We start from the raw sequence: 13,787 nt of genomic DNA, 5'->3' as shown, positions 1-13,787 counted from the left end.
TGGCAACTGTAACAGGCAGCCTGTTTGTATGAATCTTTCTCTTATTTTGCCTCAGAGCTTTACAGCAGTTTCTTATTAACTTTCAGTAAAACTTTCGGTGTCTTTCCTGTGTGAGTGGCAAATTTTAACTATAAATGAGTACAATTTCCACTGGTCCCGGGGTGCAAATCAAGATGACCCTGTTAGATCCTTACAGAATGAAAGGCAGAACCCATGATATCCTGTGGGCAGAGCAGCAGACAGGGTCCTTTCAATCACCGACTGGGTAATATTAAAGCAATTACACTAAGTCTCTGCCTTCTGCCCTCCTTGTTTGCTTAGCCAGTACACTCATAAATCTCTCTGATTTCACTTGATATGCAGTGATTTCTGCTTGGGCCTTTATTTCAGAAACTGTCCTAAAGCTCAGCAAGGCCAAAGAAAGCCTTTGAGCGCAGAGGGTTTTGAACCAAGCCCTTGTGGAGTTACTACTACTAGGTACTGTATGAACAAACAACAGCATACATTATGTTTTTATATCACCTCCCCCCATTTTCTTGTCCTTCTGTTCCACAAATCTACCTACAGCTGACATAATTTATCTTAGATTGGAAGCAAACTAGCAATATCAGCTGGCATGGGACAATGATCTCTGCATCCAGCAGTCTTAACAGTTGGCAAGTGGTTTTGTTTAAAGCATCACAGCAACAAAGAATCTGGGAGAGAAATGAATGCGTGTTTTGAAAGTACAGTACATGAATGAAGGAAGGTGGCATCAGGTGGGAGTGTTACGTTGATACAGAATAAAGGCAGATAGCTAAGGTGAAGGTGTGCATCTTCCTCGATTTTGTGGGTAGTAAAGACAGGAGTGGGAAGGGATGAAGCATTGAGAATGTTTAGATCTATGTGATGACCAAGGGAAATAAATACAGCTTAGCCCTCTGATAATAAACTAGGCAGACTTGAGTCTTGGATGAGACCAAATCTTGATTGCTGCCTAACATCACTTATAAACAGGTACTCCAAAAGCAGACACATTTGAGGAAGATATCTGTATGTTTTTTCTGTGTAAGAATAATTTTATTGCAGGTTTTTCTCCTTAGCAGCTTCTGTAATCCTAGTCTGTAAATTCATGCACTGCTGCTTAGTGGAGATGGAAATGACACAGCCAGAGATGAGCTTCCCCCATCTGACTGGCATGCTAACTTCAAAGGTTAGCTTTGATTATTTAAATGCTAATAGAACACAGCAAATTACCTAAAGTACAAACACACCTGGCTTCAGTCCTAGGGATCTAATTATGGAGCCTTTTATGTGAAATAAATTGTTCTTGCTTTCTGAAAAGTGGCTTTTTAAAATGCTCACACAAAATGCCAGGTGATGGGATGGCACATTACCAGCTCAGCCTCTGTGGAATTGGAGCTCTTATCCATTTCTTATTCATCTTCTGTAGGATTCTGTTCAGAAGTGCTCACAGCTCAGACTTCAACCCTCTCTGACCTCTGTTATTTGATCTGCAAATAATTTCAAAGGCCCACAGTTTATGTTAGTGTAGCTGAGTTTGGAAACAGGCTGAGGATGTTCAGCAAACAAACTTCAGTAGCACTTAGCCTTCACTGGATTTTCAGTGTATTCAGTGTTGAAATTTCAACATTAGGAAACTTTTATGCCTATGAGAATGTGCCTGCTCCTAGGGTTACTGAGAGCTGCGAGCAAGCTATCAGAGCCAGGATCATTAGGAAGGAAGCTGTAACCTTCCCATTAGCACCAACTGTCACAAGATACTAGTTCTTTGGTGTTTGACACCATAATGTCCATGGGCTGTGTGGATTAACCTTTCCACCATATAGGTTGCACCTGGGCCAGCCCCGGGGCTAGCATACCTGAAGAGGGACTCTATTTAAGAAAGCTGGATGCTTCCCATGAGGTTCCCACAAGTAAGCATGTCTGCTTCTTCTTAGTGCAAGTAAGTTGTTGTGTGTTGGGGAAAAGAAGTGAAAATTTCTTTCTGACTGTATAAAGGTATATTAAGTTAGGGTAATGAGTCAGAAATCTCTTTGCTCACATTTGTGCAAGGCAGGCATCTTTGTATGATGGAAGTTACAGCAAGGGAGAGCATTATCTGTATGGCCCAACAAAACTCCAGACCTCCAGGAGAATTTGCCTATGAATTATTGTGCAGTCTGTGGGGCTCTATCTAATAAAGCTGTTCACACTGATCAGACCACAGCATTAGTTTTAAGACATGCATAGCCTGTCTATGGATATGTGAATTATGCTGAAAATGGATTTAGTCTTTCATCCTCCATTCCATGCTTTAATTATTCATCTGACTAGTGAAATACTTCATTTTCTTGTTGCTTTGCTTAGGAAAGGCAGCACAGAGTATAAAAAATTCATTACATGGACTAGTCTGTTGTTTGAGAGCTTGTACTCAGGGATGTCTATGTGAGTGATGAGATCGTTCCTTGCTAGGGGTTATCTGTTTAGGGCATTTTCACTGTTGCTGCTGCTTTGTTATCAAAGTTAACTTAAACAGAAAAAGTAGCAAGGACCTGATAAAGACTCTTAACTAGAGAAGCCTTCAGGATATGTTGTTGAATTTTCTGCTCAGGGTTTGTGTTGGTAGCCTCGTAACTACTGGTCTGAGGAGAGAAAGATTCTGGAAGATGGAATAGTCATAGAATTAATGGTAATTTCTAAATGTGCAAGATATATTGAAAGGGTAAAAGAATGCAAGAAAATAGGGAGAGAAGCTGTTGGTAGCCTGTTGTACCGATGTCCTTCCTAGAGCAAGTCTGTGGCTTCAGGGTGGAAGCTATATGTTGAAAATAGCATGAGAGAAGAACAAAGCTTTCTCTAGTTTGGCTCTGAATAACTCTCCAATGGGTCCTGGATCACCTTCATTCTATGGGAATTGTTGTTAGAAGGAGCAGAACCAAACAGTAGAGTTTAAGTGATTGAGGCAGGCCCAGAAACTGGACTTTAGCTGCTCTGTGCAAACTGGCTTTCTTAATGAGAGCTGAACTGCCAGAGATTCAGAGCACATGCAGCTAGAGTGTTGCTGATGAACTTGCTTTGCATAGATGTTCGTGCTCCATGTTGCAGTTTATCTCCAGGGGTCCTGTGAGGAATAGGTTTATTACTGGAATATTTTCTTCCAGGAGCATCTGTGTTATGGGCAAGAAAATGGGAGGAGTACAACTGCGTAGCCCATCTGTCCACCCCAGGCAGAGGGCTGGAAGCGGACAGCTGTGCCTTCATTTGTGACCATCAGTGTAGACATTTGTGTGAGCAGCCTTACTGATTTCCATGGAGCTGCTTGCAGAGTTCAGCTCTCATCAGCACAGGCATGATCTTGGCAAACCAGCCTTCATACAGAATTCCTCAGGGTGTTTGCCAAGTAGCTGTTCTCTGATTTATTCATAGTTAGTGAATACTTGGTTTGGTTAAAAAATAGAACTGGTCAGATACATTTTTTTTGTATAATCTTGACCTTACATTTTTGTTGGAAAAATGCTTTGCACTATCTGCGTCTGCCTATGGAAGAGTAGGTGCCCTTGAACTTTCTTCAGAAAAGTGTAGCATTTTTTCTTGGAACAAGATGATCAACTAGTAAGAAACAATTGTTTTCCATTGTCAGTGTCAGATCCAAATGCAGAGTAACAGCTTTCTACAGATGCCAGCTAAGACAGCTACCCTTTTAGTTCAAATTGTGGTGGTCAAAGACTTGGGGCTTTGTGCCCTGGTTTCTGATGACTTTTGTGAAGATGGCTATGTCACTCTTGTCCCTGTTATGTTTAGATAGTAATAACTTCAGAAAGGTTCTTTTGGTAAAAAGGACTTGTTTGATTGTGTGTGTGTGTCTTTTTTTTTTTTTTTTTTTTTGACTAAAAGTCCTTTTTACCAGAGAGCAGCCCTCTGAAACGCTTCTGAATTCTAGTGGACTGTGTCCAACTGCAAACTGGGGCACTGTTTCAGTTTCAGGAATGATACATGAAAGAATCACAGCAAAGACTTGAAACAAATTCACCAAATTATGGAAAACAGTTTATTATCTGTGACATGATGAAACTTGTTTATTTATACATTTAGTACACAAACAGTACAAATGTTTTTTGTAATTAAATTTCAGATTGATGTTCATGAATTATTACTCTGATACAAATAGGCAGTGCAGCAATGGTGTATTCTATTGGTCAAGTAATTCAGGGGAGAGGTGGGATGCAATTTGCTCAGTACATAATGTAGTAGATGTGTTGGTGAAGCCAATGTGAATAAGGGCTGAATATCTCGCTGAAAGGCAACAGGTCCTTGAAACCTCAAAGTCAGTCCTGTCAAGAAAGCAGAAGAATAAGTAAAAAAAAAAGAAGTGGACAGGATTTCACACATGGAAATTAACTGATTTCTTACTGTTCTAGGGCCGGGTTCAGCTCCACTGTTCTGCTCAGAGTTTCTTTGGATTGACACAAGCATCCCTGGGGAGCTGGTGAAAACCTCTCTGATCTGGCTTCTGTGACAAGATGAAATGCATACAGCTGGCTTGGAGAAAGGAGTGAAAGCAGGTAAAGCAGAGATGTGGCATTCACAGATTTTAAGTATGCATCTGATGACAGTGAATTCTGAGGAGGGTAAAAATTAATAAACTGTGTTTATGATAGGAGGGTAAAAGTTACTTTAAGGCACTCTTTCCTTAGGGCTGAATTAAATCTGCCCTTCTGCATACTTATGCCAGTTATACACGAACACACAGACCATCTGCCTCTGGCTTTCTCTTACCATGGTAAGCAGTTAGCATCCCAGTCCACTCAGTGACCCAATTCTGTCCAGCCTGACGCCGAAACAGCCCCTGGAGAGGCCCTTTTTGCTTCTGCCTCGGTATCTACGGGGTAAACCTAGGAGGTCGCTGAAGAATCTCTGGACAGCACTATCATCCATGGACATGCTCTCAGGCTGGTCCCTGGTGTTTCGGGTCCACTGGAATTCAGTGTCTTGCTGATCAAAGGCACCTGTTGGGATCGTGTCATCTTGCTCATGGTCCCTCTCTTCTGAGACCAGGGGATGCTCCAGGTCCTCATCTAACAGTTTGAACAGACCCTGTAAAAAGGGAGAGGGAGGAGAGAAGAAAAAGGAGAGGTTCTGGGAATTCTGTCATTATTTTTGTATAAGCCATGCTCAGTGCTAAGTTTGGAGAAACTTATTTTGAACATTTATGAAAAGATGAAAGTACTGAAGTAATTTCTGAAGCTGATGATGGTTATCTTTAGGTTCTTCTGGCTCACCAAGCTGCTCTGAGCTAACACTGTACGCTCTCTCAAAACGGTCTAAAGCTCTATGCTGTTACTGTATTCTGTAGTTCTGAGCTGACAAACTGCCAGTTAAGTCTGTCCTAGATCTGGGGTATGGGATAAATTGTGAAAGAGAATGAAAGAGGCTTGGTCAAGAGTGAATAAGGAACAAGAAAAAATTATTGATATCTTGGAATAATAAGAGAAGTGATACAATGACAGGAAGCATGCTGAAATTGGTGCTAGAAGGATTATATATTTCTTTACATACTGGGAGGTTACTTCAAATTTGGGATTACCAGATCCCTAGTTAGGTAGTTGAAATGTGTTTTCCTAATGACTTGGAATTCTTGCGCACACAAATGCACACACGCGCACACACACTCTTTCTCTTTTTCTCATGTTCTGCCTCTGGGACTCGCAAGCAGGGAGTGCATTACTGCACTGCTGAGCTGAGGAGGAGATCATGCAGGTACAAGCCATTAATTCCTTTTTCAGCTTAAACCAGGGACTTCAGGGAGAAGCATGCAGGTGACTGCTCTAGGCTCTAGATAGGAGTCCTTCCAGAAAAATTCCTTTTATTCTAAAAGTTTATTGCTTCACTCAGTCATAGGATGACCCTAAACCTACAATCCCCAAATTTACCCCACAGGAAAAAACATTTTCATTTCAATTGCCTCATGTGATTAGAAAATTAAATTCAATAATCAATTACTTTAGTTTTCCTCCATTTAATAACTCTGTGTCTGCCCACCTCAGGGTTCCTGCTGTCATGATCTCTTTGAGCATCTCCTACTACTTTAGCTGGAGTTGGAAGAAACAGAGCTAATCTGAAGTGTCTAAGCATCAGCTTCTTTCAGTTCTATTGAGCAGCCAGTCACTTACCTGTAAGCTGGAAATGGGCCTGGCCCTTGCCTGGTTTTGACTGACAATAAGCAGCAGAAGGAATCCAGGGCAAAAAAGAAGTTTCAAGTTCATCTTCATGTTTTGGTGTCTCTGATTCCTCCTCCCCTTATGTCTCTCCAGTTCAGTGTTGCTCTGTGTCTCCAGCTACCAGCCTTTATAGCTTCCTCCAACCCCTCCCAAGTCTACCTTTTGAGTTCCTGCCAGTGCAAGGATTGGTTTGAGGTTCTGATCTGTTTTCATTTTCCCAGGAGGAGGAGGAGGGAGGAAATAGTTCTCTTTTCTGATGGTGAATAAAAGGAGCATTTTACACTTAGGCAATGCAGCATCATTCTGTTGCTGTGAATGTGAAGGTCCCTGCAGCCTGCTGCCTTGGTGCTGCTTATGTACGTCAGTTTGCCTAGCTCAGTGTTCCTTGGGTTGACTGCTAAACCTTTCCTTGCCTTGCAGAGAAAAACAATTGTGAGAGAAGTATAAAGCGAGACAGGAAGCAAATTATACCCACTACACATTCACCTGTCTCCTTTGTCACTGTAAAGTACCAATTTAGAGGGACAGGGGTCTCATAAAACATGCTATATAAGAACAAAGTGTTATTATCTAATGTAATAATATGGCATTAGTAACCTATGAGGTGGAAGAGTGTAATTCGGAGAAGAAGGGAAATCCAAATTCTAAAAATATGGCAAGTTGCGTTAGTTACTGGCCTGAGTGACAGGGAGTGTGGCTGAAACCAGGCTGACATGTACAGAAAGCTTCTTCATGGCTTAAGATGAGGAAGAAATTCCTCTTCTCCCCTGGATCCACATTAAAACCTTTCCACTATGTCTTCTTTCTCAGTTTATCATACACAACTTGTATTAAATCTGAAATTAGTCTGAAAGGAAGCACAGCCCCAACATCTTTCTTACCACGTGTACAGTTACAGGGACATTCAAAAGCTGCAGGATCAGAATGTGTGTTTGGTGTGTTCTCTTTGAATGAATTCAAGCACCAGCTTCAAAACAAATTAATTCTGTGAAGTGCTAAGGGGAGCAGAAGAAATTGAATCAGTTCTTAGCCAGGGTCACAAGGGTATTTAAATCAGTTGTGTTGGCCTGACCTCCCTCTCCTGTAAAAGCACCTGGGAGATGTGGGTGCCCTGATGAAGCTGTATATAGGTAACTGATTCTCCAAACCCCACATCTGTTCTAATGCATTTTTTACTAGGTTCTGTGCCAAGAAATGACCCTTTTTCTGTTTTGGGAGCATTGGGGAAGAACAGCAATAAAATCTATTAAGTTGCATGTTTTGTAGGGGCTTGAAGTTCGGGTCCACTGAAAAATGGAAATGTTCTTGAGTATGCAATAATACATCTTGATCTTTCACTGCATTTTTACACACGTGTGACGCAGAAAGTTAAAGGCCATTAAGCTGAATGTGTATGGAGGAAATGAAAATGAAGGACCATCTGGCACTTTTCATCTGATCTTTGAGGTTAAGAGTCTTGTTGGTACTGAAAGCTTGGAAAAAATAATTCTGTGATGTGCCAGTGGGCTTAACATTTTCAGTGTTTTTTCACCTGCAGATCAGTTTAAGACACAATTGCTATGTGTCTCCAGAAAAGGGTATTCTAAGGAGACAGCTTATAAACATCCCTCAGTGACAGAAAAGGAGGTCTGATGTTGTTACATTGTTGGGATTTCTTTGTTGTTGATGTTGATTAAAACCACATTTGAGCTGGATCTTACTAGAAAATGAAATCATCATTTCCAAGGTCCGAGGTGTGTACTTTGCAGTGTAACAACACAGTAAGAGAAGGTCAGGACAGTTTCAGGTTCATCTCTTCTCCTGTGAAAAAGCCTAGGGTTGTTTTGTTGGTTTGATTGGCTTGTCATAAGTCTGCATATATGTGGATAATAAATCTTGACCTCAAGATATTTGAACTCATTTTGGGGGACTTCTGTATTGTCTCTCTGGTAACTGTTGGAAATATATACACTAGTACAGTCCTCGTCTATGGCTATGTTGATAAAATCAGAGCCAACTTAGATCAAATTGCTCAGTGCCTTGTCAAGTTGAGTTCTGAAAATCTTTAAGAAAAATGTATTTCCTAATATCTAGTTGGAATTTTCCTTGGTGCAACTCGTGTCGTTGCCTCTCATCCTAATGCTGTCCCTAAGCAGAACAGAAGGATGTTCCGTCTCCCAAAACAAGGACGCCTCATGTAAATGCATTTCACAGAGTGCTGCATAACCTAGACAATGAGGACAGCTTCAGTCCATCTAGTCAACAGCTGGGTTCAAATCAGATTTACTGCAGTGCAAAGAAGTAGTTAGAAAGCCATCCAGCAAAAGTGTCTGTTTTACATTCTTAATCTCCTCAGGGCTCAGAGTAGCATTGAAACTCAGTGTCTGAATATTCACAGCAATTTCAAAAATTGCCATTGGGATGGTGCAGTTAAGATAAAGACTTCGACAACAAACTTCAGTCTGTAAGAAGGGAGGAACCCCTGAGGACAGTAGAAAATATTTGGGAGACAGGAAATGGCTTCGTGCCCATTTCTGAAGTGATATTAGTGTTCATTTGTATGGCGAGCCCTCCACATAGGGTGGAAGGAAGTATCAAGAAGGCAGCAGGCTGGCATGTGTTGCTCATCTTCAACAGTTAATTGTTTCCTAGCTTACTGAGATATTTCTCCTGTACCAGCAGAGATCTTATTTCATATTAGAAGAGTAGGCTTAGGGCATACTATTCCTCTGGGGATATATCTGCCTCATCTCTGCGGGCTGCTGTGAGGAAGCCAAGCTCTGAAGTTGATAGTGTGTGGCATGCTTAGACAGGTACCATTAGAGCACTGCCGCAGTAATTCGTTATCCTCCTCTTTCCTAGCTCGCGACCCCTTTCAGCCTCTCCCTCCTTCCCAGTTCCTCAGGCCAGCGTTTCCTGGCTCGCAATAGCTGGCTGAAAGGGCAGTGATGTGTTTAGCGCTTTCGTCAAAGTGGGATCACCAAGTTCTTGATGGAAGCTGGCATCAGGGGCCTCTCGTTATGAGACATTAACATTTAGCTGTGGTATCCAAGCATTTGCCTGGTTGTCCTCCTCCCTTGCCCCCTCCCAAGTGGTCTAGTGGCTGAGCTGTGACAGGGTTCAGTGCACAGCATCGTCATGAGCAGGCTTGGCTGGTAATTACCCAGCTGCAGGTGCTCTGCTTGCTCTTCTGGCACTTCATTGCCTTCACCTTAGGCTATGTGCTGACAGCAAGGCCCTGTTGCAGGAGGGGCCGCAGGGGGATCTGTAGCAGCAGTTCTCCCTACAGAAAAGGGACTGGGCACAGGGACTGTTGAGCTCACTTACCTGGTGTAAAGCTGGAATGTATCCTTGGATCTGCACCAGCACAATCCAGAGGAGAATGTGGTCCCTACCTCAGGGATGGCTGGGCTGTGTATTGGGAGGAGCTCTGGTCTCCTGGTGTCTATGATAGCCCATCTGTGGGGGATAAACCAAACCTTCGCTACGAGTGACTCAGAAGGGACTCTCCTTGTGGGCTGTCCATCCCGCAGCGGCCCATTGCACACGTTTCCTCTCCTCTTCCTGTCCAACACCACTTTCTGTGGGACTGTGAAGACCAGTAAGAGGATGGACTCAGCGCTGTCACCACTCTTCTCTGGGGTCCCAAGAATGCATTTTGCCTCTGTCTGATCTGTTCCGTTCTCACTAATGCTCACTGATCTCTTTGATAGGGGTGAAGAGGGGATATTTTCCTCTGTAGCCCTTTGGGACAAGAAGGGGTCTAGGCCACCTGAGGACGAGGAGAGCAGCAGGCTGGCATTTCATAGCAGGTTGTAGGTGGTTCTGGAGCATTGGGTTTTGATGGCAAACTTAATATAAGGTTTGTCAGGCACATTTATCACATTGCGGTGATGCTAATGAAGCCCCGCAGGGAAGCGGCAGTGAGGGAGGGGATGAAATAGCTGGAGATCTTGCTCAGTGCTGGTCAAATGGCTGTCTCAGTATGCTCTGTGGCTCACTGCTGCTTTCTGGGAGAGGAGTTGGGCCCGGTTCTGATCTCTGTCTCAGCAGGGGTGGAAACAAAGAAGCCACATGGGACTTCTGTACCTGGCCTGTGGCAGCCAAGATCAATCTGACTTCCCTCATTATCCCTCAGTGCTGGCACTTGGATGGCATTAGGGAGAGAAGTGCAACACCCACTGATTCAGTGGTGGGTGTTCCTGGCCCCCTTTTCAATGATCCTTCTCCCAAAGAAGCGTTTTCTTCACGCGTGAGGGCATTTTTAGATTCACTGGTCCTGCTGTGTGGTTTGATGCTAGAGATCCCTGACTTTGTTCTGTGCTAGTCTTGCTGATGTTTCTAACAATTTTGCTGTAAATTCTTTGGACATCTCGAGGCAAGCAGCTTTTCCCAAGGTACTTTAAGCATACAGACTCCCACTGTCTGTGGTTCAGCACTCTTCAGCAAATGGTATCCTCAGCTCTCAAAGGAAAAAGTGGAAAGGGAATGGATCAAGTTATAGATGCAAATAATAGTTGTAGAGCAGTGTAACACAGATGAAATGTGAAAACTGCTGGAGACCTGCTATGAAAAACACAGGTGGCTTTTACAGGCTGTAGTACTGGAGAAGTTTCTCAGATTAATCATGGTAGGATGATGGGAAGAAAGGAGGGCTTTTGTATTAGACGAATGTGAAAACTAAGCGGGGAATGAAGGCTAAGCAGACATTGTAGGATCAGCTGAAACAGAATTCAGGATTTTTGGAGACACTAGTAAAATGGATCCTGAAACAAATAAAAAACAAGCTGAGGTGTTCAGAGCAATGGCACAAGACCTCTGTTCAGTGTCTGGTGAGAGGCAGAGGCTTATAGAAGTATTCATGTTCCATAAATCCTCACCTGGAACTATATTTTTGGCTAAGCTTCATCTCTAACAAGATGAACACCATCTTGCTGCCCAGTTATTTTGGAAAGGTGGGAATGTCTACAGAGGTGAGTTGTAGGTATTCACACTGCAACTGAAAACATGGATTGGCTGTGCATGGCTTTAAACAGTGTAGATTGTCTTAGTCATGTAGCACCCAGTCTTGCTTTCCCCCTGCTCTTTAAGTTGGTCCTCAGAAATTCTTGGACTGATCTTGCACTAAACTGTTCCGAATCAGTCTTTCATTCTCTGTGTTGTGTTGGATACCTTTGGTATTTGAACTGAAGTCTGATTGGTCTACACATTATTGCCTTACTATGGAAAGATTGGACTTTCAGTGGGAGCTGAAGAAACAGGACCGTTTCTGGGCAGCATGGAAATTACATATCTCCAATTGTTTTTAGCTAATAGAGATTTTCCCAGCAAAACTGCAAGGTCATTCCTGTGAGATTCCACCTAGCCGCTTTACTTGGGTTGGCTGCCTTTGTCGTTAATGAGGTGTGTGGTGACCTCTTCTGGTGAATAGAGAATATGGCTCCAAGTTCGGTTAGAACGAGTTCTGGTTAAAAAACAAACACCACACCCAACCCATCCCCTCCCCCCCCCCAAACCAAAAAAACCCCACCAGACAAAAAAAAAAAACCAAACCAAAACAAAAACCCACCAAACCACAACTAAACAGATCAGACACTGTGAGTGGTTTTGGTAAATGACCACTTCAGTCCTTGATTCAAGAACATGGTGCGTACAGTACCAGAACGGGCTGAGTGGCTCTTTTGCAGTAGCCTTGTAAGAATGTGTGAGTGGTTATGTCCTGGGAAGGCACATGGTGTATGTGTGATATATGAATGAGTGTGCATGATATATAAAAGTTTGTGTATACAGCAGAGTGTCCGATGTTCTGGTGGGTGGCTAAGTTTAGATCCACCACTAGATGTGCTGATCTGGACTCTTATAATGGATTTTGCAGAATGTAAGTTTCTGTAAGAAGAGATGGCTGTGGGGAGGACATTTCTTAAGCATTTTGTTTGGGGTAACATTTGCCAGGTTTTTCTTTGCAACCTAGCGCATCCTGGAATAGCTCAGAGCAGTGTCAACAGTGCCCATTGATCTAAAAGGTTTGCTAGCCAAGAAGCCAAATAAAGGGGCAAGCCGTCACACTATCCCATTGTGCTATTTATTGCTGCATGCCGTTTGTCAGTATAGGGCGTGCAGAAGGAGAAGCCATTTCTAGAAATGGCTACACAGCTACAGGAATGAAATGGCACCTGTCCTAGAAGTTGCTGTGGTTGTTTACTTCCCCTCTCCCCCCTCTAACAGACTGGTGATGAACCTAAGAATAACTTCACTAACTAAAAATGTAGCTATTACATAAAGCCTGTCCTCCACTAAATACTGTAGATTTTCTTCAGCCTGTGAGAGAGTGGCGCTGTGCATAACCTCAGTTTTGTATTCCCAGAGCAGGATCCCAACTGTCCATTAGTTTTAACACATCTCAGATCTGTGAGCTTTCCTTGACAGGAAAGTTGTGTAGGTAGGTCCTTGCTTTTTCAGAACAGGGAGGTAAACTGTCCTGATTTTTGTTTGGCAGAGAATTCGTGTGTGTATTATTCTTCCTCCTGCTTACATTCACAGTCCTCTTCATCAGTGCTTCTCATTGGTTCAGGCACAACTGGATACTTGCATGTGCCCACGTTTGCTCACTAGGATTAGAAGGCGAATCCTTCATGCCACAGCGTGGCAAGCAGTTGGTTGTGCCAGGGAGACCATCCTGGAAGTCTGCAGTGGGTACGTGTTAGGAAGAGAGCTCCTCCTGCCTCGGGTGGGTGAGCCACAGCGGGAAGAATGCAGCCTCGTCCAGAGCTTAGCTAAGCTGCTCTTTCTTAGTAACTCAGTGTAGCTATGGTGACTCTTATCACCCACTGTTCTTGATTTGACAACCCTTCTTTGTTTTCCCAGAAAATACTCACTGTGTTCGCCAAGCTTCTGGAAATAGCTACATCCTTTTGTGGTGGAGGATGGCATGGCTGTGGTCCAGAGGGCCAGGATATTTTAGTTGTTGCTTGTCAGCACAGTGAGATGGGCGAGTAGCGTTTCAAAAACTAACACTTCTAAGGCTATGATAAGGTTCTCAGGCTACAGGGCTGGAGCCTGTGTTCATGCTTGAGATAAACTCCACTGTCAGCACCACATTCACACCTCCCCTGTCACATTAGGCACCCCATGGTCCTGCCTTTCCCACTAGTCACTTGCTACAAAGCCTCAGCACCGGGGTATCGAGTCCTGTGCCTTCGTCTACAGAGTCCCCGGGGGCTGCACTGCTCCGAGTGCCCTTGTGGTGACATTGAGATTGGGGGAAGGCAGTTAAATCTGCCTGTGGATGCTGAGGAAAGCAATGATTTCACTCCAAGTTACTTACAGTGTGTCTCTCTCTGTAAAAGTTAATTTTGAGTCAAATGTTTAGTGGCTATGGGCTGGACAGAGTTATTCTGGAATTACAGGATTTCATTTAATTAATTTACAGGGACAAGAGACAATTGTGTTAAGCAACTGAATGCTGTGCCAGTGGGTAAAAGAATCATTTCTCTAATCAAAATAGTTTAATCGATGCAAAACCAGGGTTTAAACCTAGCTTCAGGATGAGGACAATATGGTGTTAGCTTCAGCTCACAAGAGAGTGCTCCTTGTAAAGGCAAGTTCATC

At 43.3% G+C, this 13,787-nt stretch overlaps 1 protein-coding gene across 1 annotated transcript; it reads right to left on the bottom strand.

Annotated features, from left to right (window-relative positions):
• Positions 1–4,770: 4,770 nt before the first annotated feature.
• Positions 4,771–6,251, bottom strand: LOC129215926 (C-type natriuretic peptide 1-like). The gene is made up of 2 exons (XM_054849963.1): positions 6,153–6,251; positions 4,771–5,076 (listed from the first exon to the last, which is right to left on the bottom strand). Exons 1-2 carry the CDS (start codon positions 6,249–6,251, stop codon positions 4,771–4,773), a joined length of 405 nt encoding a protein of 134 aa, XP_054705938.1.
• Positions 6,252–13,787: the final 7,536 nt, after the last annotated feature.

Source organism: Grus americana, chromosome 21 (assembly GCF_028858705.1).
Source record: "Grus americana isolate bGruAme1 chromosome 21, bGruAme1.mat, whole genome shotgun sequence".
NCBI lineage: Eukaryota > Metazoa > Chordata > Aves > Gruiformes > Gruidae > Grus > Grus americana.
Note: the sequence above shows the minus strand (reverse complement) of the source record. Positions and strands in the feature narration are given on the sequence as shown.

Bases quoted from the DNA above. Each gene is read 5' to 3' on its own strand.
- LOC129215926 (XM_054849963.1), bottom strand. From the start codon at position 6,251: ATGAAGATGAACTTGAAACTTCTTTTTTGCCCTGGATTCCTTCTGCTG. The intron at 5,077-6,152 runs GTAAGTGACTGG...CCCTTTTTACAG, and splicing joins GGCCCATTTCCAGCTTACAG to GGTCTGTTCAAACTGTTAGA.